The 25,783-nt window shown below is 40.2% G+C and overlaps 2 protein-coding genes across 6 annotated transcripts in view; one reads left to right on the forward strand and one right to left on the reverse strand.

The window, feature by feature from the left end:
* The window catches only part of LOC115343118 (dehydrogenase/reductase SDR family member 9-like), a 33,966-nt gene that overhangs the window by 4,232 nt on the left and 3,951 nt on the right, over positions 1-25,783 (reverse strand). For 2 of the 3 annotated variants that reach the window (XM_030018660.2, XM_030018659.2), the window contains 2 exons: positions 1,398-1,746; positions 1,217-1,267 (listed from right to left, as the gene is read on the reverse strand). In XM_030018660.2, the coding sequence (XP_029874520.1) occupies positions 1,217-1,267; positions 1,398-1,716 (370 nt within the window). In that variant the 5' untranslated portion in view covers positions 1,717-1,746. The remainder of the gene's footprint in view (positions 1-1,216; positions 1,268-1,397; positions 1,747-25,783) is intronic. The other variant, XM_041124641.1, reaches the window with a different exon arrangement.
* ABCB11 (ATP binding cassette subfamily B member 11) overlaps positions 8,433-25,783 on the forward strand; it is a 54,349-nt gene continuing 36,998 nt past the window's right edge. The window contains exons 1-6 of one of the 3 annotated variants that reach the window (XM_041124639.1): positions 8,433-8,566; positions 13,945-14,090; positions 19,128-19,149; positions 20,574-20,621; positions 20,717-20,765; positions 22,709-22,950. In XM_041124639.1, coding sequence (XP_040980573.1) covers positions 14,015-14,090; positions 19,128-19,149; positions 20,574-20,621; positions 20,717-20,765; positions 22,709-22,950 — 437 coding nt within the window. In that variant the 5' untranslated portion in view covers positions 8,433-8,566; positions 13,945-14,014. The remainder of the gene's footprint in view (positions 8,567-13,944; positions 14,091-19,127; positions 19,150-20,573; positions 20,622-20,716; positions 20,766-22,708; positions 22,951-25,783) is intronic. The other 2 variants (XM_030018651.2, XM_030018652.2) reach the window with 2 other exon arrangements.

Genomic DNA, 25,783 nt, shown 5'->3' on the forward strand with positions numbered 1-25,783 from the left:
TGGCTTTTTGGGGGGGAAAGGGCAGTAGACGAAGCCCAGGTATGGCAAAGAGCAACTATATTGGGTGACAGGTACCAACTATATTGATACAGGTAGATTGTCCTGAGACACAGTTAAGTGTGCCCTGGTTCTGAGATGGGTGAGGTGCCAGGACAATAAAGAACAGCTCTTGATTACAAAAAAATTTTTTAAATCCTTCTCAAAGGTTTGAACACAAGATGGGAACTGTGTGACAGGGAAGGCTTTTGCTATTCTCCTCCCCCCCCCCCCCCCCCCCCAACATTTTTGTTGTAGCAGAGAACTTATGCCTCACATTGACTGACATGCCCCAGCTAGAAATGGGAAGGACTTTTTTCTTTTTAAATGAACGGCCAGCTCCAAAAAATGAGGTGGAGGCAAGGAAAAAACACTAGATTGATTTGAAAAACATTTCTGAGCCCTCAGAAGTGGGAGGGGAAAATACAGAAATGTAAAACCAGTTCTTCTCTTCTATCAGCTGTCAGAGTTGTGTGAATGAATACTTTTGCTGGTCTGATCTTACTCATAGTTTTTCTTGGGGAAAAAATCACTTTTGGCCTGAAACAAAGCACAGTTTCAAATAAAAGCAATTTGGCAAGTTAAAAGCAATTTTATGAAGAGATGAAAGGTCGAATGGAGACTGGAATTTAGCATGAAGTATAATTGGTACTATGGCACATCATAATAGACCAGATTTAAGACTCAAAAGTTAGCAGAATCCAGCCCATAGGATCTTGGGCCTTTGTAAACTACTGCAATACCACTCTTACTGAAACCAATTAGCATCAGTAACAGCAGCAGCATCTTGTCTTCCACAACTTGCTGGGTCAGAGATATGGGATTTTTCTATTTTTCAGATGGTCTGCAAGCAATATTCCAAAATAGTTATATTCAGATTTATTCAATAAAGTTCATATGTAATTTTTGCTTTTGATAGAATGAGTGATTACTTACAGATCATTTATTATATGTATTCAATTCTTAAAATAAAAACTCTTTAAGCTTGTTAAGTGGAATCTATTTAATTTGTTCCCTAGCTGGGTAACAGCATGGGAGGTGCTGAGCACTCGTGCCATAACCCAGATAAGCATGTGAGTGCAAACAGTCCCAACGAAGGTTCCAGGGACTGGATTCCTGTTCTGACAATGACGTATTGATAAGCCTGACTTTTTGAGCACATTCCCAAATAGTTACCTACCACTAACTAGATGTATAAAACATCCCTCTAGTGAGATCTTCTTCCATGTTTCTGGAAGGGGACAAGACATGCACACACACTTGTCAAATGTCAGTTAAATTAAGCTGTGAACATAGCATGGTATTTTTAGGAAAACTCTGCTTCTTTTTTTTTTTTTAAAGACAGATATCCTGGCACTCACCTTCTGACTGAACTTCAGCTTTGACCCTTGCAGCCACTTTTTTAATACTGTCTGAATCTCTCACATCTAGCAGCACTGTCTGAAGGTGCTTCGAGGTCACAGCTTTTAACTCTTTGGCTCCTGTTTCAGTCAGACAGCTGGCAAAAACACGGAATCCCTTTTTGTCAAAAACCTTTGCTGCCATATTTCCAAATCCTGTGTCACATCCAGTGATGAATATGTATTTTCCGGTAAGATTTGTAACCTTCACGCTCCTTCTTGCTCTCCAATGCCACCACAGAGAGATGATTCCAAGAAAGAATAATACGTAGTAAAGCATTTTTTACTGAAGTCTTCTGGACACGTTCTCCTGAAATGAGAAGAAAAAAAAAGGTGCTAGTTTTTCAGGGATTGTTAGTTAGTTGGTTTTTTTTCTTTTTTTTCTTGAGTTGGCTAACTGCAACTATTCAGATAAGCAGGCACAATTCAGAGCAGTGGCCTCCTTGTGCTAAAACAAACAAACACAATCCTTCCTTGAGCAGAAATGAGAACTGGAGATTGTAATAAGGTTACAAAGAATAATGCTGTCCATATTAGGTTACTGCTGCCAGGTCAGTAAGCTCCCATTGAACATATCTGGGAGAAATGCTGACTAGAAAAGTGTAGCAAAAATGAAATGGAAACCAGAAGAAAAAAAAAAAAAAGAATAGAAACCAACAGAAATGTCTGAACTTAGTGTCAGTTCATAGAAAATTAAAGAGTGACACTGGAGCCAGCTGGCAACAAACGGTCAAGCAAGATCAGCAGGACCCAGAACCTTTCTTGTTACTGTGGACACGTACGCAATGCTAGCCATGAAAAATTATTTACTTTATTTTACTAAAACCTTGGTTGCCAGCGCCAGACTCTCAAGAAAGAGGGTAGCAATTACTGCCTCCTTGCCTCTCAAGAAATAAATCCCCATCAGTTAGGCTGTGGGAGTGTGCATGTGATGGTCCCTGAGCACAGGAAGGAGAGTGCAGGTTGGAACACTTTGCCTGCCGGAGTGAATGAAGCTCAGGCAGTGTGGCAACATCAGTACTGCAAAATATGTTTGGGAAGAGCCTGCATATCTGGGATTATACTCCAATTGACTTAATAGTGCACTTGTAAGTAACTATTGATGATGGGTGAAATTCCGCTTAGAGAAAACAATTCAGTTATACTTCTTCATGAGCGCTCATGGTCCAGAAAACAGGAGATGCCTAATGCAATCGACTAAAAAAATAATTCTAACTAGATGTAAAGGAGTACAGACCTTTTTAGAGATTGCTTACAGACAATCTGTCTCTGCAGGGCAAGACACAATGAAGTTGCATTTACTATGGTCAAATTCTCCTCTGGCAAAACTTAATTTAAAAGGAAATTGCAAACACCTGGCATGTTTTTAAGCATCGTAATAGGAACAGGAATACTGCTTTTATTTTCTGCATGTAGAACTGCTTTCTGCTCTGACATGGGAGGTTCAATATATCTCCATTTTTATCGCAAGCCCCGTGGCTGCTCATGGTGCTTGTTTACATAAATATGTATGCTGGTGAAATGCAGCTTCTTGTGCTGGCTGGAAGTTACCCAGGGTGTTGCAAAAGTTGCAATGCAGAGATGCTAGTTTTTGTTGCTTAACTTCCTCTGCAGCATCAGTAGTGAAGAAAGTATGAAGAAGTGATTAGGTAACCGCCTCCCCTGGGTAGTATTTCAAAGTTCCTTCAAGACAAGGAAATTTTTCTCTCTCGGCATACGCATGCACGCACAGCAGACCCAGCACAGCGGCTGGCTTTCCTTCTCTTGCAACCCTTATTAAAATTACCGTTCTCTTTATAATGTCCCTTGCTCTGCTCGGAGTTGCCATACTCCTTCGCAGCCTTCCTTTGCCTGCAGCTGACTAGCAGCCTGGGCAGTCCCTGGCTGTTACGCGTGAGAGCCAGAGCCAGCCGTGCTGGCGGCGGCTGCGCGGAGACATGCCCTCCTTGGCACAGAGGCCCCGCTTCCCTGCCGCTCCTGTCCGCCCACACCTACCCGCCCCGGACCTCAGCCGTGCCGGACGCCCGCACCTCGCGTGTGCTAAAGCCTGCGCGGGGTCCGGCCGCGGCCGCAAACCGGGGGGCCCAGGGACGGAGGTTCGAGAAGAGTCCCTCCGGAGAAAAGGGGGAGGCAGAACTGTGCTTCATCGCGCCCTACGTCAACTATAAAGTAGATACAAAGCATAACTGGTAAATGAACAGAAACGAAACAGAGTTTTGGCCTGATCTGCAATCTCGTCAGTAAATAAAAATAAAAGCCAACCTAGCTAGACCGAGGGAAAAGGCCTGGTTTTGCCATGGCAACAGGCATGTCTACAAACATGGGCCTTAGACGATCAGGGTTAACTTCTGGTCCCCGTGATCCTTAATCAATGGGTCGGTGGGACTTTATATCAAATTAATAAAGTGCTGAAATTACAAGGTTTTCAGTTAGACGGCTTTGTACAGGCTGTGTTTCCAACCCCAGCCTGCCAGGGAGACTGACAGGTCCAGCGCTTGCCCACAGCTTTGCAATGTAAAGATCTACCTCCAATTTTTTATAGGGGCCACAAACCAAAAAAACGAAAAAACCAAAGGGCTCATCAAGAAAAAATGTATTTTTCCCTGGTTTCCAGGAGGGAGAGTGATAAGCAGCACTCAGTCCGAAGCCCCAAAGGCATTTGAGTGGTGGCACTCAAGAGTGGTTGGGAAAGGGAGCGGAGGCGCAGGGGACAGGCAGGCTCATGTGGACGTGCCACCTTCTGACAGGAGCAGGTGAGTGACCTGGGGCCGCTTGCCCAGAGGGTAGGGCAGGCACTCTCAGAGAAGTCTCTTGAAGGGATTTTTTTTTTTTTTTTTTTTTTTTTAACAAGGTGAGTCACTTTATTTTGATATGAAAGTTATAGTTTGCATTTAAAATTTACCGGCTTGGTTTGTTTTGTTTTTTAGAAGTGTTGTTGCTACCTCTGCTATTTTTATTTGCACCAGTGTTTGGAATGGAGAAAAAAAGTCCTTACTGGCTTCTAGACTTGGGTAGGATCAACAGGATAAGTGAGTGCATGTCCTGCTTCTGGTATTTTCGAAGAGCAGATGGTGAGAGGCTAACTATAGAAACAAGGCGAGTTACTAGAGATTAAGTCCCTTGCTGCCTACCTCCTGGCCTCCCTGCTGGACCCACTCCAGATGGTATTTTGCAGTTTCAGTACAGCATATTTTTGTGACCAAGAAATAAATATACCATGACTTCCTGTCTCTGATCGTGACTTAGACCATGGGAGAAAAAAACAAGTTTGTTTCTTTCTTTGTGCTAACCTCCCACCTGGAGGTATCCTCTCCCAATAATCACCGACTTGGACTTTTTACTTGCCGTAACAAGAGAAAGTCATGTTCACAGAAACGCCCCCACTGTGCTCAGAGGTACTTTCCTTATTTCACTGTAAGGAAAGTATCTGCTATTCCCCATTTCAGTATGAAGAAATGTAGTTTGATTGCAAAAAAAAAAAAAAAAAAGGAAATTGACTTCTTATCGACAAACAGCTTTTTGCTTGCAGCAAAAATGATAAAACTCAGCCATCAAAAGAGGAAGTCTTGCTCTTAGGTGCAAAAAGGAGGTTTCCGTGTAGAACACTTGCTAAAGATCTTTGGAAAGGACAGTAACTTTCAAAATCATGCTGCATTGAAGGAAATAATGTACATATGCACCTCATGGGATTGACATAATTCCATTTTTAATAGCTTAAGTCACAAATCAGTAAGCCCAGTGTAAAATTCACTTTGCATTGTACAAAGTGAATACTAAGTCATGTTTGTGTAACTGCTGTGGTGCCAAGAAAAGAATGAAGACACAGCATGTGGGTACTTGCCAGCCTGACTAACTGTGAGTGTGTGGTGACCTTCCCTGTAGCTTCCCACTCCTCCAGTCTCTGCCCTGATCAGAGTGCCACAGAGGACCTTGTTCTCTTCCAGCCCAATTTTGTTGGTTTTGTCCTCTAGATACCTTTATAACCGTGATAATTTTTTTTAGATGAATTTCATAAAGAGTATTTAACAAGTGACACTCCACGAACAGATGTAGAAGTCATCTGTCTATTAATTCAAGCTGCAAACTGTAACTACTTTATTTCAATGTCCCTTACCTCAAGGTACCAAAAGAGAGCTGTAACTTGCTTTTATTTAGAGTTCACTTTACTTTCACCTTCATACTATTTAGGTGAAAAAATTGTGCTAGCATGTGGAGCAAAATAACAAAAAAAATTTTCAAAAACTGGGAGAAATAAAGAAGCAAACAAAGTGTTTTCCTTTGTTTTTCAAAGGAGCAGAGGACAGGAAGATAAAGCATCATGCAGAAGCAGAAGTGTACTACAATACTGAGATCTGCCTTACACTTCTGACACTCTGAGGTGCTATCACTGTAAGTGGCACAATTAAGATGGAGATTATACTCAAGTGAAAAATCCAGGGTCTGGCTTCTTGGGCCCGGAAGCACTGTACGCTAGCTACAGAAATAAATTTGGCTATGAATGGTTAAAAAATAAATTAATGAAGTGTAAGAGCTGTCTGCTCAGTGCCTTCTGTCAGGCAAGAGAGTCCAGACTGCTGTACTTTCATACAGACTTTAGCACAATACACAGCAACAAGCTGCTGATCTGGAGTCCCAGCCTGCAGTGGCAGACTGAGTCTCTTCCCCAGGTGGAAAACTGTGGCCACCTACTCCTCCATAGCTGTGAGCACTCAGTGCTAAATTTCTGGCTATCTTTAGAAAGCCTTGGAAGCATTTTATTTGATTGCTGCTACTAGCTGTTGGCCATACTGGAATAAAGATCAATAGGTTATAGACTACAGTTTAGAGCTGAGGAGTCCTGTGCCAAAACAGTGTGTGGGCTTTCATTTCTTACTGAGAAATTATCTGTACGAGAATAACTAAGATTAATTTTTATCCACTTCCTCTTATGAACTGTTGGAAAAAATCCAGAGAAGAGAGGATAACTTCATTTGGAATGGTAATATGCTGGAATAAACAGCTACTCAAATTGAGGGAAGAAGCAGTTATTTTACTGCGTTTGGCTCAATGAATTGTGATCTTTTTCTTCCTGTGCAAAGAGGTATTAAAATGATGTGAGCTGTAAGCAAAATGTTTCCCTTCAACTCAGACCACAACTGAGGGGAATTATCCCGACAGTACATCTTTCATGAACTAAATAGTATCTATAGCCTACTAAAATTCAGAGATTTTCCATGTGTCCCCTATGGGAATTCAGGAATCGGAGCATCTCTTCTCAGTCTCCTTGATTTACTGAAGTCTTGCTCTCTATTGTTTCAGTTCAGTGGCTAATTCTTCATTCACTGAAGGGCTGACTCTAGCAACAGAAACTGAGTTTTCCCTTCCTAGGACATCAGAAGGAAACAAAGTACAAAAGGGCTTGAGGAGATGGAGTGTATTTGGCTAGTTTTTCCACTAGCAGCTGTAAGAGGGGAAGGTGACTCTGTGGGAGCGGGACCAAAACTGAGTGCGTTATGTTCTCCACTTTGCTCTACACAGATGGATGACTTTTCAGCATAGATTCATTTTTATGGCCCACGTCATAAAGTCAGGTCAGAATTTATTAATCTTCAGGATTTTTTGTAAGGTCGAGTTGAGAGAAGCGGAGGTTTAGAAGGGAGCAGAGCCCTTCAAAAGGGTTGGGGTAGTCTGTGGTCTCAGCTCCAATTCATCACTGCCTTAATCTACTTCATTATCAGCGTGAAACAGGCTCTGCACACACTTTCCGAATGCTTAGATGAGCAAAGTCTTTAAGTGAAAAGACTTAAGTGATTTGTGTAAAGCTAAAATTATATTCTGTCTCTGGCAAGCCAAGCCTTGTCTGGAGATGCATGCTAAGTGTGAGCTGTGCTCAAGTACCTTGAAAAGCAAAGGCACTGCATGACCTTTGGCCATGTTGATCCTGAAGAAGCTGTCAGGGGAGAATGAAGCAAAGCAGAGTTTTGTTCCACCATATAATTTTTCTTCCCGCCTTTCCACTCCTGTGCAGTGCACTGCAAGTAACTTTTTTTTTTTTTCCTCTGGCTCTGTGATGTGGTGGACAAGATGATTAGCACTGTGACATCTCAGATAGATAGTGTTATTCTCAAAGCTGTGCTGTGTACATTAGCATAGATGGAGACTTTTTGTTAAGAAAATGGGAGAAGGCACTAGGTTTGTGTTTGGTTATGCTGTCACTGTGAACACAGTAATGATGCTAAACAAGGAAAATAGAGTTCTGCTCAGCTACATTTAATTGTGATGCACTTTTGTGCATGAGGCTTTATCATAGAAAATTTGAGAGCACAGAAGACTTGAGGGGAGCTGACAGTCACTAAGATTATGGCATTGCCTTTCTATCTTGTCCTATCAGTCAGGGGGCTCTGTAGCGAGAACTGGTTTCAGAGGGGAACTAAACCATGGTTGCCATTTCCCTCTAAACTCTGTGGTGACATCGGCTGAGGTCATAGCATTGTCCTCACTGATGTCCCTTATTGAAAAAATCCATGGAGGACTCATCTCCAACGAGAATTCACTACTTACTACTCAGGAGCTTCCACGTTGTAAAATCTTCTTCTTAAAGGAAGACTGGCAAAATATTAGAAGCCATGGGGAGAGGGACAAGCTATGGGTTAGAAAACAAAGCTTTTGAGCAAGTTTTTAATCTGAATTTAGCTTAATCTCTGAACCAATTTTCATATTATTCAGCTGATGTTGCTATTTACCGCAGGAACAGTAGTGTAACCGAATTATTGCATGGCTAATAAAGTAATTCTGTACTAATGCTGATAAAATAATGTTATAATAATCTCTTCCCGTACATTCATTGTGAGCTTTTTTTTTCCCAGAGAACCGTCTGGTCTCCTCATGTATAATTGCTTTCCAAGTGCCCTGACTTGTGAGATTACATTAGTCAAATTTAAACCCTCCATTAGATGTCAATGAACTGTAACCATTATGACCGCATGGTTATTGACCCAGGTGCAAATAACCAATGCCTAATTTAAAGATTCAGTTCTGACAAATGGGTTAGAATAATGAAAACATGATGGGAAATGGTTGGGTGCTTCACTGACTAATTGAACAGGATCCTTGCAATTTATTCTATGATACATGATTTTTCACAGCCACGGGTGAGTAACAAATCTATCATGTTTAATGTTTCAGAGTTAACTGATGAAACTTCCTGAACTGAAAGGTACCTGTATTTTTCCTTCAGAACAATTTAAGCTAAATGCTAAATTCCCTTTTGCACAGTGAGTGAGGTTTTTCTTTCTTTTTTTTTTTTTTTTATGGGACTGTTTGAAGAACAAGACATTCAAGTTCTATTTTGAAGCAAAATGAATTTCTGCATGTATGCTATCATTAATATCTGAGGAACCTAGTTTTAAAGAAAAATGAAGGATAGTGCTTTCAGGGCCAGTTTTCATTGGTTTTTTTGTGGTTCCCCCCCCCCTTATATTAAATAAAGATCTGACCTGAATAAAGATGTGATTTGAAAAAGATTTCAAAGGGCTTTGGATCAGGTCCTAATGTTACCTCATTCTATAGGATATGTTCCTTTGTTAGTATTTTCCAAGTATTACTTGTTTAAAGCTGGATTTTGAGTTCCTTAAAGATTTTTGTTTATCAAAAATCCAGCATCCATACCTTAATTGGCTAGAGTAAAATGCTGTTTCACTTAGTGCAGTTTCTGAGGTATTCTCTGCTTCTAGTTTGTATTTTGCACACACAGGCGTAGATGGGATGATCTAATCCCTTCTATTACCTCTGATTTCTATTATCTAAATAATTTTTAATGCAGACATCAGCAACAGTATTTTTCAAGATGTTGTAAGTGATTCCCAGTTAAACATTCAGACCCCGAGGAAGGTTATTTTAATATTCTAATAGAGCATGCTAATCTGCTATACTAATCTGTTTAAGTCAGCTAATGAATGATGCCTGCTGGACAGGATAGTATGTGGATAGTATTTGATGTGTTGAGCATTAGAAATACAGGAAAAATGTGTTACCTTTCAAAAATGTGGAACAGCCACAATTTTATTGGAAAAGTGACATCATTCCAGAAAGTTTAGCTCTAGCAAGTGTTTGTAACTAGAATCCTTATTCAAGTCTGTCAATCATTGGGTTTTTTTTCCACTCTTCCTATTATTTAAAACTGCATCAGCATTCAGGCTTAAAAAATCAGTTGCAAAATACATTTCATAGTGTTAAAATACAGTGTCAGAGCAAGTGCTGAAATGAGACTTCCCAGCATGATGTTCTTATACCGATTGATTTTTACCATGTTCCATTACAAAATCTTGTATAGATATTATGATTACAAAGTCAAATAATAAATAGCTGAAAGAGGACAGGCAGAGAGTGACTTTGCTTTGCTTTACTTTTGCCTTCTTCATCAATTTACAATATGACATTATCCCTTATCTTTCTGAAGCAGAAATGCAGTGGGGTTGCTTTTTAACCACTTCATAGCTTTTCACTGTGAGCCACATTCAGTAGTATGGTTCAAATGATTTATATCACTTAATTTAAATAGGTTTATACTTCCGTGAAGTCGTAAAGTATTTTAAAGCTGCTAGAATGTGTCTGTAAATACCACCCTTAAAGTTTAGATCTATTCTGATAGCAAAAGCAGGTAGGAACATCACTTCTTTACTCCGGCAGAACATTTTTTCATAATCCAGGTGACATTTCCAATTATACTAATTTCAGTATAAAATCAGCAGCTTATCTATTAGCTCAGCTTTCTTTATACAGTTCCATTACTTGTGTGCTAAACAGTGCAAAGCAGTCAGTACTAGATCTAGAAGCAAATGATGGCTTCATGTTTAACGACAAATTGCTAGTAAAATTACCATTGTGGTGAACTTTATTTTTCAGAAAAAAAAATGAGCGTATGGTTGCAGTTGGTATCTTCTGGGTATTCCTAATTCAGCCAATGATGCTTTAATAATTTGAATCAAAAATCTGAAAAGCTTTAACAAAGATACAAACATTGTGATTTGATTATTTTTCTCACACTGATGGCCGCCTTTGAAATTTATTAATTCTTTTCTTTTTTAACTGTGTCGTTCCTAAAAACATACACTTAAGGTTAAAAAAACTGGCCAGCCTTAGGCCAACTGCATATTTAAGTTGTATTTTCCTTAGAATCATGTCACTGTGAAGGGCTCCCCAGTCTGTGCTACCACTGTCAAACTTCTTTGTAAATGGAGCAAAAAGTCTGTGTTTTCAGACCTCCAGCTCCAACCTCACAACTGAATTGACATATAAAAAAAAAAATTGTCTTGAGAATGTGATGACTGACAAAACTGCCAAAAATGAGCTGGCTGGTTTGTTTTTTTTCTTAAGAAACTTCTGGAACTTTAGGATGATTTGAACAAACAGTTTTCGGAGATCTTCTGTTTGAGTCTATTTCAATCAATCAGACACAGCAAAAGGCAGGAGGGAGGGAGCAGAATAAGCTCTGTGTTTTCACTGAAGAAGTGAGTGAAAATTTTTTTCCCACTTGGGGAAAATTGTCACTCTCATCTTCAGTGAAAACACAATCTCAAGGGACTTAATGCTGCCAGGAATCTATGCTTGCTCTTTTTGGGAGGCTACATTTATTTCAGTATAAACTGAATGTCACCTGGAATTTAAGCCCTTGTTAAATCCTCTTCCATATGCTTGATGCAAATACAGCTGAAGTGAAATTTAATGATTTGCAGATAGGTCCCATGTGAAACAGTGATACGTATATGATGCTTTCCTTTCTTTCTGGACAGAAGCAGGTGTTACATGCTTTCTCTGTTATGCAAAAGAGCAGAAAGAGAACTTGGAACTGTACTCATGGTAGAGACTTTAGCTAAAGAAGTACCATAACTTGTTCAGCCCATTTGCCATCTGTCTCAGAGAATGGAAAAATTATGATTCAAATTGTAACTTTTTTCACTGTATGTGGGGATGAGTTAAAAGGTCTTGTGATTTTATGTTGTAAGTGACTATTCTAGTCCTGGCCAGACATTTTGCTATTGCAGTGGTGATTTGGCTTTACATATTTACTTAAGCAGGGAATTTTGGTCACAATTTAGGGGGTCACAGAATGTGAGGGGGTCAGAATTTACTGACCAGTGGATGAATAAATCGTCTCTGCTCATCAGAAACTTTTAGGCAAGAAAAACTATATCCATAGAGTAGCAATCAATGAACCCATGTCCAAATGAATGGGTGTACTGAATGAAGTTCTGCAGAGGTCTGTCTTGCTTCTGGTATAATCCAGTAATATTGATAATGATGTGGATTACACAATGGAGAATGTCCTTACTACATTTGATCATGACATAAAGGTAGGACAGACTGCAGATATGCTGAAGAACAGGACTAGAAGTCAAAATCCCCTTAACAAACAGGTAAAATGGGCTGAAGAATGTAAGGTGCTATTAAATATGGACAATAGCAGGCAGGATTAATCAACTATAAAAATACAGTTTGGAAAGCAACTGGCTCTGTAGCAAATTGCTTGCAAAAAGTGAGTGATTTTGGTGGATTACAAACTGAATGTGAATCAACAGAGTGATACTGCTGTTAAAAAACCAAATGTCATACTGGGTTGCATAAACAGGAATATAATCCGTGAAACGTGAAATAATCCTTCTCCTTTGCTCAGTGTTTGTAAGACTGGTGCTGTGGTGCTGTAGTGCTGTTATGCACTCATCACTTCAAGAAAGATGTGCTAGAATCCAGAGGAGACCAGTGGAAATTATCAGAGGTTTAGGAAGTACACCCTACCAAGGAAAACTGAATGGGTTGCTTTCTTCATCCGAAGAGGGAGACTTTCTAGTATTATTCAAATAAATACAGCCTACTTACAAAGTGGAAAGGAATGTTATGTTCCAGATCCTTGGTGGATTGCACTAGAAGTAGGGGTTTAAATTATGACAGGTAAGATTCAGATTAGACATTAGGAAAAAAAATTTTAGCAATAAGGATAGCGAAGCACTAGTTGCCTGGGGAGTTCTTCAGGCATCTTTGATAAGCATCAGTTAAAATGAAAGAAGAATAACTGAACTTCACCTTGCTTAGAATTAATCAGGAGACTGGTCTTTCCAGCCTGATTTACTGATGATTCAGTGATGTGCCAAGAGATGTACACATAAAATTCAGGAAAAGAGGATAAAAGAAGAGAAAGGTTTGGTTGGGAGTCAGCAGTTCTTGAAGGCCAGTTTGGAGGGAAAAGTGACAAAAATGAAAGACTAGGACTTTACGGGAAGTGAAATTATTAAGTCACACATGCATCATGAACCACTGGACTGGCACCTATTTTGCTGCTCCATTTCAATCTAGGAATGGGTGTATTTCCTTCATGCTCCGGTAATTTCAGAGCCAGGCTTCTTCTCAGCCCCTCCCACTTGTAAGGAACTGCGCACCTGTAGCTCATCACACAGCTGTTGCCAGTATGAAGGATTTGGGTAGTTTTAATACCATTGGGAGAAAAAAAGTGGTTCCTTTAGAGGGCTAAATAGGTAAAGACTCAGCTGGCTGGGAAGTTAGGTGGTGTAACACAAATAATCTGTGGAAATGTGTCTTTTACACAAAAGACTTGTGTTATTTGGGTAAAAGTTGTTAAAGCTTTGATACCTGAATGTGTTGTAATATGCTTAAAATGAGAGGTTGTGAGAGGTTTATACAGAAGTATAAACATACAAACGTTGATGTTTAATGACTGGAATAAGGTATTGTAACTACGCGTTGGGATACATTACATTAAACAAAGGTGTGGATGAGATGACTTTGGTTATGAAAGGGCGTGTTTTGGGAAGGGTTTCTGCAGTACTTTTCTCCAGGTGCCATCTTGGATGCCAGGCCTACCCGGCCAAAACTAGCACTACCTGCAGATTTTGCTTTAACAAAAACGTGTTAACTTTGACTCCTTATTTCTTCTCACGTACGACATCTGCTTGGCATGCCAGTGTGACTAGTTAGGAATAAACCTGTTCAGAGGAGCAAGTCTGCTGGTTAACTCATCCCAGCCAAGAGCTGTGGGTGTGCGGCTGGTGGTGGTGATGCCGCAGATGCTGGTGTGGCCCTGGGGTCCCCTGCCACCCCCGATTGTCCCCAGCTGCCAGCTGGGACGGACAAGGCAGAGGCAGGTCTCCTCCTTATAACTGAGGCAGGATCTGTCATATTAATATCTCAGCCTATAACCTACGGATGTCACCTGCACAAAAGCAGTAGTTTATTTTAATAGAGCCATTAATGGGGACAGGGCTGTTTGCAGTGGGCTGCAAAGCCCCGCGGAGCGGCCCTCACTCGAGGCAGGAGGCAATAAAGCCTTTCAGAGGCCTTGCACTTAGGGGTGAGTTGGGCATGCTTCTCTGAGGTGGTTTTCTACTCTGTAGTTTTGCCGTGTCTGGGACATCCATTCTGTTATAACTTGTGCTGTAATCAGTGGCATTGCCCTGGGATAATGAGGGCAAAACTGAGGTAAGCAGGAGTCTAATGTAATACTGTTGTATGTTTACAGACAAACACATTCTGACGCTCTTTCCTGCCCTCCATCTCTTCAGGACTTCTCATTTAAGTAACTAACCATCATGTCTGACCCTGTTGTTCTGCGTAGCATCAAGAGATTGGGAGAGGATAACTCTGCTTTTGACTTGGATGGCAAACGTAAGAAGTTTATTCATCAGTCACCTCCTTATTTTATAAAGCACGTAAAATAGGTGGTGGGTGGTCTAAATGGAGCAAATAGTCTACAGAATGCAAAGCAAATAGTCTGTGGAATAAATATAGAGTTTTATAGTACCTGCTGTTATGGGTATGCTGCCTGCAAAACAACTTTTCTGTAAAAACTACTAATACCTACTCATGGACAATCTTTACTGATCAGCCTACAAGTTCACGGTATCTACCTAGGTTTTTATACTCAGCATTTTGGTGTACATGTAAAAAGCCTTTCCTGGACCGGGGAGGGGGGGGGGGGGGTGGGGGTGGTGGTGGTGGGTGGTAGGAAAAGTTCTGTCTTCCACAGTTTCTAGAGCTGCTTTCAAGAAACACATATATCTGTAGTCATATTAGGCAGAATTCTTATGATCTATTGCTATGCGAAGCTCTGCATTCCTTCTCCTCATCAGAGCTTTTCCTCTTTTCTTCCATTTTTCCTTTGCAATGTGTACTGTTCCATTTTGCCAATTGAAACGCGGCAAGAGTCAAGGAGAAACATGACGAGAAACTGCTGAATATTTTGAATTCTGTTTATAAGACTTGAGAAAAGCCAACAAAGAGAGGGGCATTTAATACTTATACTGAATGTAAGGTACAAAGGAAGGCAAAACAGTTGCACATAATGGAAGATAAATTGCAATATCTTGCAATGTATGTGCTCCTCGCATAGAGTAAAAAGGGTTCACAAAAGGATTCCAGCACTCAGCTATCACCAGATACCCTAAGCATATGTACATTTTGTATTTGCAAATTCCTTGACAGCTGTGGCCTAATCCTGGAAGTGTTTAAGCTTTCATTAAAAACAGTCTCCTAGGACCCAATGAAATGCTTCAGACCATGCATGAAATAGCCCGTGTTCTGAACACGGGCCTTACTGGGATTTACAAATGTGGCATTCACTCCCAATTTCACCTGCATCATCACAAAAATAGGTGTGCTCTGGTCAGCTCTGAACAAAACACAGCTTGAGGAGGAGGGATGCTTTTTTTTATCTTGGGATCTCTTTTTTTTTTTTTCCTTTTAATTCATCATATGTATTGTTAGAACAATCAAGCTGGATAAAAACTACAGTTTTACTTCGCTTGAAATACTTTATGACAGATTACCTCCAGAAAACTGGAGACTTATGTTGAAGGACAGTCCCACTCTCTTGGAACTATTTTTTACCAACAAAAAGAAATCAAAGCAAACTATACTAGACTGAGTTACAGTGATTCCCCCCCAGCCTAGACAACAGCTCAGGTTTAAGGCAGTGCAGCCTCAGTCTCTTTCATTCCATGGGAACCATTCATCTACCTTTTGTTAAAACTTGTGGCATGCAGCAAAATTCTTCACATAACCACGTATATCATGAAATTTCAGACAATAAACAAACTTTTTCAAGACCTTATAACTGATTTTTAATGACAGCCCTCTTCAAGCCTCTATCCCTGCTATATAGCAGCACAGCGTTTCAGCTATAACTTGATCTGTGGTGTCTGTTGTTATTTTTAAAATTTAGTAGTTACTAATTGATGTAAGTCTGTATTTCAAATCTAGTATCATTTATTGTTTGGGTTTGGGATTTCCTTCCAATCTTTATCTGTAATAGGATGTCTCATAGAACTGCGTCCATAACAGTAGAGTCTGAACACATGTGGAGTATTCAGTCTGAGCTTGAACTAAGCCTTGATTGTGGTTATCTTTGTAGAGATTGACTGATATCTGTAAACATAAAAGCAGCTGTTGCATTAGAAGACAATACATGTGCTTTTTTTTGCTCTGACATTAGAAACTGAATAAGAGCTTCATGTGCTGAAGATGTTATGTTCCCACTTCCTGTCTCTCTGTGTTAGCTAGATAATTCCTTTGGTTTTAACCATCCTCATCAAATCTCTTTCATTTTGCTGGGATTATTCTCCTAGATTAGATAATCTATTCAACAGATTCAAAGGTCTGTTTTTGTTAGGAACTTCAAATCTATTGTTATAGCTGGTAAGAAGATAGTGTAGGAAATTATTCTTTGAATAGCTTGAATGTATTCTTAAAATCAAAGCTGGCATGCTAGATTCTGCAGATGATTTTAAAGTCTGCAATGCAGCAGCAGCAACCTCAGCTCCGTGACTACGAAAGAAACCAATGTGAATGTTTTCTGAAACTGTGCTCTCTCCCCAGTATATTGCTATCCCAGCACACTGCTCTGCATCCTGCTAGGATGAGCAGCCATCTACATGCTGAAGCAGTACAGCTCTCCCCGCTTCCCTCCCCTGCTGTGTTTTGTTTTAAAACTTCTCACTTGGGGTGCTAACTAAAGGCAGTTTCAATGCATGGGGCATCGTGGGCTTTAATATTGGTGAAGAGCGGGGAGGAATGACCAGAAAAGGGAGTGAATAGGTTAAGGGGGTATGTCCTTCTACTTCAGGGATAGAAAACTATTCTTCTCTTCCAGCGACTTAGAACTCCCAGATTGCCCAGATTTATCTAGCTGGTCTCGGGGGTTTTTTTGTCTGCTAGTTTGTCTTAACGTACTTGTCGCTTTTACTTTTTACGGGATTTTGGCAAAAGACTTTCTGTTGGGACCAAAGCTATTCCTCTTTTCACAGTTGGGGTTTTTTTTTTTGGCCTATCAAGTGAGTTTGTCTTTGGTTTCTCAGTTTCCTCGGAAATGCACTGTGTTTTCTGCTTAATGTACTGAGCAGTTTGTTGAACTGCTAGAGCACCTTTCCCAAAGCAAATATCATTGCTTTAACACCTTACTGGCATTGTGCTGATTGATCTCATCTCCAGTGAGGTTTGTTTCAATAAGCATCTTTTGTACTTATTAGTAAGAATTAGCCCTCTCTGGATCAACTCTTAAACACCACATCTGTAGGTGTAGTTAAGAGGCAGCTTTAGTTGGGAGCATTTTGAGTACAATTTTTCATCACTTGAATCAAGCATCAGACTTCCTCATGCTTAACTTTTACTGTGTTCTCACAATACCAGTAAAAACTTGAATTCTTGGCAATGTTCTTCAGCTTTCCCTTGATGATGTGCTTTTTTCAAATTATAAAATTTCTTTCTTAAATTCCTTAATTCCTCTTCCAAAATTTTTTGAGCATTCAAAGATTACTATAGCTTTTTTCTTTAGGGTTAATAAATTCTTTCATCTTCCCTACATTCTTTTCTTTTCTATAAAAATCCTATTCTGTCCTCTTTTTCTACTTTTTCCTCTACTTGAGCAGTGGTGTGAACTGTTACATGAGTAACAGTAAAGAGCAAATTAAGCATAGGTAACATAATTCCAAATTCTCCTCCTGCTTAAAAACTTCTGGCCCGCAAGAGCTGGCCCACAGCTCCTTGCACTCTTGAATAGCATTCATATACTCATTTCCCTCTTCAAGTTCATAGATTAGGGTTTCTTCACCTTTGAAGAATATTTATTTTGCTCTCTAAATTGATATGACTCAGAAAGCTATTCCACCAGACTCTTTTGTTCCTCCCAGTAGCCAATTCCTTCATTCTTTTGCAAAACACTTTGCATTACCAGCCTGCAGAGGAAGCTTTCTCTAAACCTTAACTTTTCTGATAAACCCTGGAGAATCTTCTAGGAATGGTTTCAAACCACTACAGCTGTTACCAGCCGCCAAACAGATGTTTCTTTTTCCTTTGCCACTGGCGATTCTTTGTAATAATAATTTTACAAATTAGAACCTTCCTGGAAAATGTCTGGATTCTTGGGACACACATATGTCCTTATCGAAAGAATCTTTTCTTTTTACCATCCCCAAGTAACAAACAGAGCAGAATAAAACCAATAGAATCATTGTTAGCTAAAGCCAAATAAAGTTATCTTACTAACCCCCGAAAGGATATGTAATCGGCTGTTCCCTCAGTCCCAAACTCAGACTGCTTCCATCTAACATTGTTGCCTTGGGAAATGCAAAACCCTCAAGATAATGGAAAAGCCTTCTTCCCTTGGGTAAGATGGAGGCAAAATTTGTGGTTGCAGTGACTTCTTTGCACCTTCTAAGAATTGTGATGCAAAGTTCCTCCTCGGTGTTTGCTCTGTGAGACAGGCCTGTGCATGCTCAGTGTTGTGTCACTAGATGTGAAGAAAGGAAGGCACTGTTTGAAAAGCATACCATGGTTCTGAACCTGATGCTGAGTGGCCAAGTGCATCGTAAACGAGCAAGGTTCACACACCCAGTGCCTTAGATTACCCAATCTGTGCTGTATACATAGAACTAGCTCTTTATCCATTGTCATCTCAAGTGATGTACAGCAAATATTTTCTACCTCAGCCCTTGTGATGACACTTCTTTGGGGCCCCTGCCAACACAAGCTGTGCTTTACGTATGATGTGTTTAACAACATCTCTTGAAAGGGAGCTAAATCCAGACCTGTTCTGGGGACTAAGGAGTTGCCCTACAGCATAATTATATCTTGTAGTATAATTCCATTTCTCTAAGCTATGGTTCCTTAGAGGGTATCCCAAGAATAGACATCAGTGAGAAGTTCATCTTACCCTCCAGGGGCACAGCTGCCCCTCTATCACAGGATTTGCAGTCTCTTAAGTTGTTGGAAGACAAGAGTGAAGAGCTACTGCTGCTCCTTTCAGGGAGCATGCATGGACTGCCAGTAGAATAGTATTCCTCAATGAGAGAGTGTCCAAGAGAACTAGTTGAATACTAGCAAACAGTTTGCAATGAAAATGAGATGACTTTTGGCAAATGTCCTGAATAATGTATTTAGTTAAAACCATTTTGTCATCTGGGGGACTGAAAACTTGAGACTACTTCTTCAATAGAGAGCAGGCATAAATTGATATGAACTTACTAAGGCATTTTTGAACCCATGTCAGTTCATGTCCCTGGCTAGATATATCAGTGGGAATAAGATGCTTATAACTCAGGAATGATCAGGTCCCATGGGGTTCTAGGGTTTATGTTTCTCATGTCTACAGAAGATTATGTACTTTAACAATAATTATTAACTAGACTGTGCATTTATTTTCCCTAACAGGTAACAACTTCAAGAAATCAGAGTAAGTTGTGTACACAAATGGAACAATCAATATTTCTAGGAATATTCGAAGAAGTTAATGTCATCGGATCAAATTGACACATTTATAGAATATATGGTATTTAATGAGAAGCTGTTCTCTAGGAGTTGAACTGCCTTATTTGATACAACTGACACAGGTAGACCAAAACAGTCCTAGCAACCTTTAAAAACATAAAGTAATGGCAACAAAATATGGTCTGTCTTCTGAAAATGTTTTTGATATTCAAATTTATCTTCAGTGCTTTTAGTTTGAAAAATGAGTTTTTCAGGAATTTTAATAAATCTTGATTGATTTCTCTTAAAGCTTAACTGTGAGACTTTAAAATAAAACGAATTAGCTCACTTCATTTGAGCTCAGATATTAAGATTTAAACATAAAATTCTAGATAGTTAAAAGCTGAAATTATTTAAGGACCTTGACCTTAAGCTATAATCTGAGATTTGAATGGGGTTAAGAGCCTCCCTCTTTCTAGGTCTTGGGACAACTCTATAGCAGACTGGACATCCTAATGGGTGCTGTAATTTGTGCCAGCTCTTTCTGACACAGTGTACACAGTCTGAGAAGTACTCCTAGAATGAGGAAGCAAGAGCATCTATTAATTTTTTGTCTTTGTCAGGTTGCCCACCTTAGAGAGCACCAGCCCAGTATTCAAGGTGTACCATGGTCCTCGCACATGTCTTGAAACCCAAGTTGTTGGACTTTCACATGTAACACACGTATGCTCCTACCTACTACACATGCAAAGCATCCTTCAGGCTTTCTAGGATCTGGTTTCTGAAAACTGTTCATGACAAATATAGCTTGAATTAATTTGTTTCATTAAAAAAAAAAATCCAAATTGAAAATCCCTACTCCTTCATCACTGAATGTACACAAATGATGATTACTTGCTATAGTATGGATCTCATCTGTAATGGTGCAACTAGTCCTTTAGATTTTAACTGATCATACAGAATAGCAACACATAATGCGAGCACTGAAAAAAACCTGTATGGTAGGGTGAGAGATTCTACTGCCACTATAGACATAGGAATATACAGGCAATATAAGAGAGAATGGGAACAGGACCTTTCTCTGTCTTAAAGAAAGGATTAGCCAACAATTTGGATGGTAGGTTTTTCTCTAACTGACCTCAAAGAACGCACAATCCACATTATAGCAACAGTGTATTGAAGAGCTGCTTATGAAACAAAGTGTAAGCCTTCAGAACATTTTAACCTAACGTCCATTCTAGTCCCTGTCAAAAATTTAAAAAAAAACATCAAATCACTGGTTCCAAAGAGATCTGAAAGAAACAGCTTGTCTCTTAAAATTCTGGGCAAAATGTCTCAAATAAAATGTAATTTCAGAGAAGTAACCAAGAGAATAAAAGAATTAATGTAAAATCTTATCCTTTTTGCTAGGAATTTCTATACATATGAAGAACCTTTTCTAGAGAAGAAAAGTGAAAAGTGAGTTAAGTTCAATTCTGTGTACTATCTTTGCATATAGAACAAAATATGTACTAAAATACAAATTTATAACTTTATGTTTTCTGTTCTTGAAGGTCATCAGAAAAGAAAGAAAACAGTATTCGTGTTGGCTTCTTTCAGCTGGTAATGAAAGCAATGGCTATAAATATTTTATGTGCATTGTGCTGCAGAATAAGTGACGGTTGTTTTGGGGAATAGCTGTGACTAAGCCAAACTTTTAAGGATTAAACCATTTGGCATGAAATCCTGCCATTAAAGTCAATGGGAATTTAATAGAACCCTTTGTCATTTTGTCAGCTTGGTATTGATTATCGTATTTTTTGTCATAATTGACTATTAAACACATTATATTGAACCTACAGGTAGATATGGGGAAAAGAGTTAAGATGCACAGCAGGATCTAGGTGACCTTGGTTCATTCTTATTTCTGCCAAAAATTTTCTGTGTGATATTTGGCAGATAATTTAGCTCCCTTGTAATTGCTCCATGGATATTAGAAGATTTGGTAACTATAGAAACTTGGGAGTGCACAATACTGTATGGTATGTCTAGCTTTTGATGGGTCTTGGAATCCCATAGGGTGCATCTACATTCTAAAATTAATGTAGTAGAGAGAGCTTCAACCTAGCAGCATGCAGCTAAGAGGTTTCATTACTTCTGTTTTGCATGTAGTCTAGGCAATTAGCCTGTAATGTGTCCAAACCAATATGGTCCTGACTGTAGTACTGGGCTACTGCAGTTACATCCACGTGGCTTGTACTCTACCTGGCTAAGTATCTCAACTCTTAGTTGGGTGGAGAGAACAGTCTGTCCACACAGAGGTCTATGTCTGTCAAGCAGAGGGGTTTGCATTCTGTACTCTGTTTTGCACGGATGTTTAACTCCTAAAGTGCAGTTGGTAAACACAGCATATTTGCATCAGATGTGCTGAGAGATTAGGTATCACATATCTGTGCATATTCTGTGGGGTTTTTTTGTTTGTTTGTTTTAATCAAGGAAATTCCTAGACTTCTTATGAACAAGGTTTGCAAAACAGTGGTAGGGCTACAGTTTTCTTCTTACTTTTTTTGTAGAAAGATGTTTTATTTATTTCTTTTATGTTAACCGATTTGTTTTTCCTTTTATCTTGTCTCTGCCCTAATGTCCCTTTTCCATATGTGCTCCAAAATCCCACCCTTTCTTCTCTTAGACACATTATAGCACCTGCAGAACCTGGACAGGTTCTTCAGCAGGCTATGATTCCTCTTTACACTCTATTTCAAAATATATAGCATTTGATACTGATATTCTATATGGACAGTTTGATCTATATATTTACACATGACTTCAACCTGAGAATCAGAATTTACACAATCACGACAAAGGTAATTTAAGTCGCTGTATCTTAGCTGAGTCACCAGCTGCATGTGTGCATTCTCTTGGTCCATGCAAATGTAAGGTAATAGGACTTAGCTCAATCCTTTATTTACTGCATACTGTCGTATTTCTACACATTTCTCCCAGATTAAGAGCAAATGCACAATTGCCTGGCTCAGCCAACATGTTTTAGAGTATTAACTATGAGAACTTGCTCTGAGACCTTTAGTTGGCTTTCTACCACAGCACCCCAGACTTTTGAGAAATTGGCTAACTATTCAGAGGCTCTGCATAATGTCCTAGGGCTTTTTCCTCCCTTCCCACTCCCTCCATCCCCACAGGAAATCTGCAAAGCAGACTATATATATATGAATTATAATTACTATTCTTAATCTTTTAGCTAGTTTCTGGAATGATGATAATGTGGAATGATATTGAGCTATTAATGTTATATGATAATACATTCATTCACATGGTCAGATTCTGCTGTCAACTAAAAGGGAGCTCATAATAATTTATGAGGCTGTAATAATGGGTGCAATTAGATTAGGTTGCAGAGAGAGATTTGTCTTCTTTCTGTATTGAAGATAATTCTGAAATTTAAAGAGAATGATTTTGTATCTGATCCACCTGATTAATGATTTATCAGTATACAACCAGCATGAAGACTGCCTCTCAGCAGAGACCATATTTTTTTCCTGTCTCTTTAGTTTCGATTTTCTTCATCTATGGAAATTTTAATGATGGCTGCTGGTAGTTTCTGTGCTATTGTTCATGGAGCAGCCCAGCCAGCTGTGTTGCTTGTGTTTGGTGCAATGGCAGACACATTTATTGAATATGACATTGAAATGCAAGAGCTTAAAGACCCAGGCAAGACATGTGTAAATAACACCATAGTGTGGATTAATGGTACTATTCATCAGAACGAAAAGAACGCCACAATAATATGTGGGTAAGTAGTAGATGCATTTGTTTCTTTTCCTTTGTTATTATGGCTTGTCAGAGAATGTATTGCTAGTGAAGGTCCAGTTCAGCCTTTAAACCTTACATTTTCTATCCATAAGGCAGAAAAGGGGCATGGTTCTTGTTACAGAGTCCTGTTTCTGAGCTGGAGATACTACCTGGAGGGAGAGGAGGTCAGCTTGGGTCTTGGTCTTTCAGCTATAGATGCCAGCAAGGATATTCATTGGTGATGATTTTTCTGATAACAGATGTATCTGCTACCCATCTGAGGTCATTAATCTTCCCTCTGATGACACTGTAGGTAATAATGACTTCTGGTCATTCTGGTTAGGACTTAGGTACCTACAGGTGCCTGCTGACTTCTGAGCAAGTTACCTAAACTTTAGTCATTGAAGAGAAATGAACGCTTCTAGGATGCAACACATCTTAGCTTATGGGAGATGTCTAAGGCAGGTCAGATGAACTGTCCTGTAAGAGTGCCTGTTGCTTTCCATTAATAAATGGAGTCTAGATGATTCATTCAGATACAGATATGTCAAGCCAAATTTGAACCTGTAATCTTTCCTAAGGCTCGTTTTTCAGTGCATCATTCCAAGAGTTTTCTAATCTCTGAGTGGCATTTAATTAGATATTTAATTAGAATTAAAAGTTACTTGTCTAAAGGTCTCAGAAATTCAAAGCACATGGGAACTGATTCACATTCCTACATGTAGGTGACTGGGGCCAAATTATTTGCTCCAGGCTGTCCACGCCAGCCCTCCGAGATGGGGCTGGCAGATAGAATACAGGATTTGCTACAGGCCTCTTTTACTGTGAAGGAGCAACTACGCACCAGGCAGGATACATTCATAGAATCACAGAATAGTTTGGCTTGGAAGGGACCTTAAAGATCATCTAGTTCCAACCCCCTTGCCATGGGCAGGGACACCTTCCACTAGACCAGGCTGCTCAAAGCCCCACCCAACCCGGCCTTGAACACTTCCAGGGATGGGGCATCCACAACATCTTTGGGCAACCTGTTCCAGTGCCTCACCACCCTCACAGTGAAGAACTGCTTCCTTACATCTAATCTAAATCTACCCTCTTTCAGTTTAAAGCCATTACCCCTTGTCCTATCACTACACGCCCTTGTAAAAAGTCCCTCTCCAGCTTTCCTGTAGGCCTCCTTTAGGTACTGGAAGGCTGCTATAGGATGTCCCCAGAGCCTTCTCTTCTCCAGGCTGAACAACCCCATTTCTCTCAGCCTGTCTTCATAGGCTTCATAGCTCCAGCCCTCTGATCATCTTTGTGGCCCTCCTCTGGACTCGCTCCAACAGGTCCATGTCCTTCTTATGTTGGGGCCCCCAGAGGTCAATGCAACACTCCAGGTGGGGGCCTCACGAGAGTGGAGTAGAGGGGGAGAATCGCCTTCCTCTACCTGCTGGTCACGCTTCTTTTGACACAGCCCAGGATGCAAGTGGCTTTCTGGGCGGCAAGCGCACATTGCTGGGTCATGTTGAGCTCTCAATCCACTCATCGCCCAGCCTGTATTTGTGCTCGGGATTGCCCCGACCCATGTGCAGGACCTTGCACTTGGCCTTGTTGAACTTCATGAGGTTTGCGCAGGCCCACCTCTCAAGCCTGTCAAGGTCCTTCTGGATGGCATCTCTTCCCTCCAGCTTGTCAACCGCACCACAGAGCTTGGTGTCATTGGCAAACTTGCTGAGGGTGCACTTGATCCCACTGTCCATGTCACCAAAAAAGATGTTAAACAGCACCGGTCCCAATAACGAGCCCTGAGGAATGCCAGTCATTGCTGGTCTCCACTTGAACATCAAGCCATTGACCGCAACTATTTGAGTGCAAGCATCCAGCCAATTCCTTATCCACTGAGTGGTCCATCTGTCAAATCCATGTCTCTCCAATTGAGAGACAAGGATGTTGTGCGGGACAGTGTCAAATGCTTTGCACAAGTCCAGGTACACGACATCCGTTACTCTTCCCTTATCCACCAATGCTGTAACCCCGTTGTAGAAGGCCACCAAATTTGTCACGCACGATTTGCCCTGAGTAAGCCATGTTGTCTGTCACCAATCACCTCCTTATTTTCTGTGTGCCCTAGCATAGTTTCCAGGAGGATCTGCTCCATGATCTTAATTAAAGCATAAAAAATGGTACTGGATATCTGTGTCAGGCACCTGAGTTGCTTGCATGTTTTTTGCAAGAGATCAGGTCAGGTGCATAGTGTTCTGTTTTGGCTCAAAATTTCAGTGTACCAAATTCTGGGTAAATGGAATAAAATTTGTTGTCTGCGGGACGTTTTAAAAAACAGTTGTCTAAAAGCATAACCAATAACGACCTGAAATGCCTATTTCAAAGTAATGTAAATGCAATAGCAGCAACTCAATGCCCTTCACTGATATTAAGAGTAATTTAATACTCGTACTTGAGCTAAAAGAAATGATTGTTTCAGATTAGCAAGCTTATGGTACAAAGTAATACTTGAATTGACTTTAGCAGCCCTCATTTCTCCCTGTAAAACAGTTTAAATCTGAGTGTTATTAGTTGGTCTAATGGCACAAAGCACACGTGTTCAACATCCAATGAAAACTTGCTGCGCAGCTCTTCCCTGAAACACCCTCTCACCTGTGCTGTTTCGGAGCTGCAGTCTGGCGGGGTTTCTCAGAGACTCCAGGGCTGCTCCAGGGCCACAGAGCATTTGCTGGTACCTGCCAGCACCCTACCCCTGTACAACAGGCAGAGTAAGCAAAACAGCCACTGCTATTGATAGTCTCAGTATTGGGAAACAATGCCTGTGTTAGCAAAACAAGCTGACTTGCCAG

This window comes from Aquila chrysaetos, chromosome 6 (assembly GCF_900496995.4).
Source record: "Aquila chrysaetos chrysaetos chromosome 6, bAquChr1.4, whole genome shotgun sequence".
Taxonomy (NCBI): Eukaryota; Metazoa; Chordata; class Aves; order Accipitriformes; family Accipitridae; genus Aquila; species Aquila chrysaetos.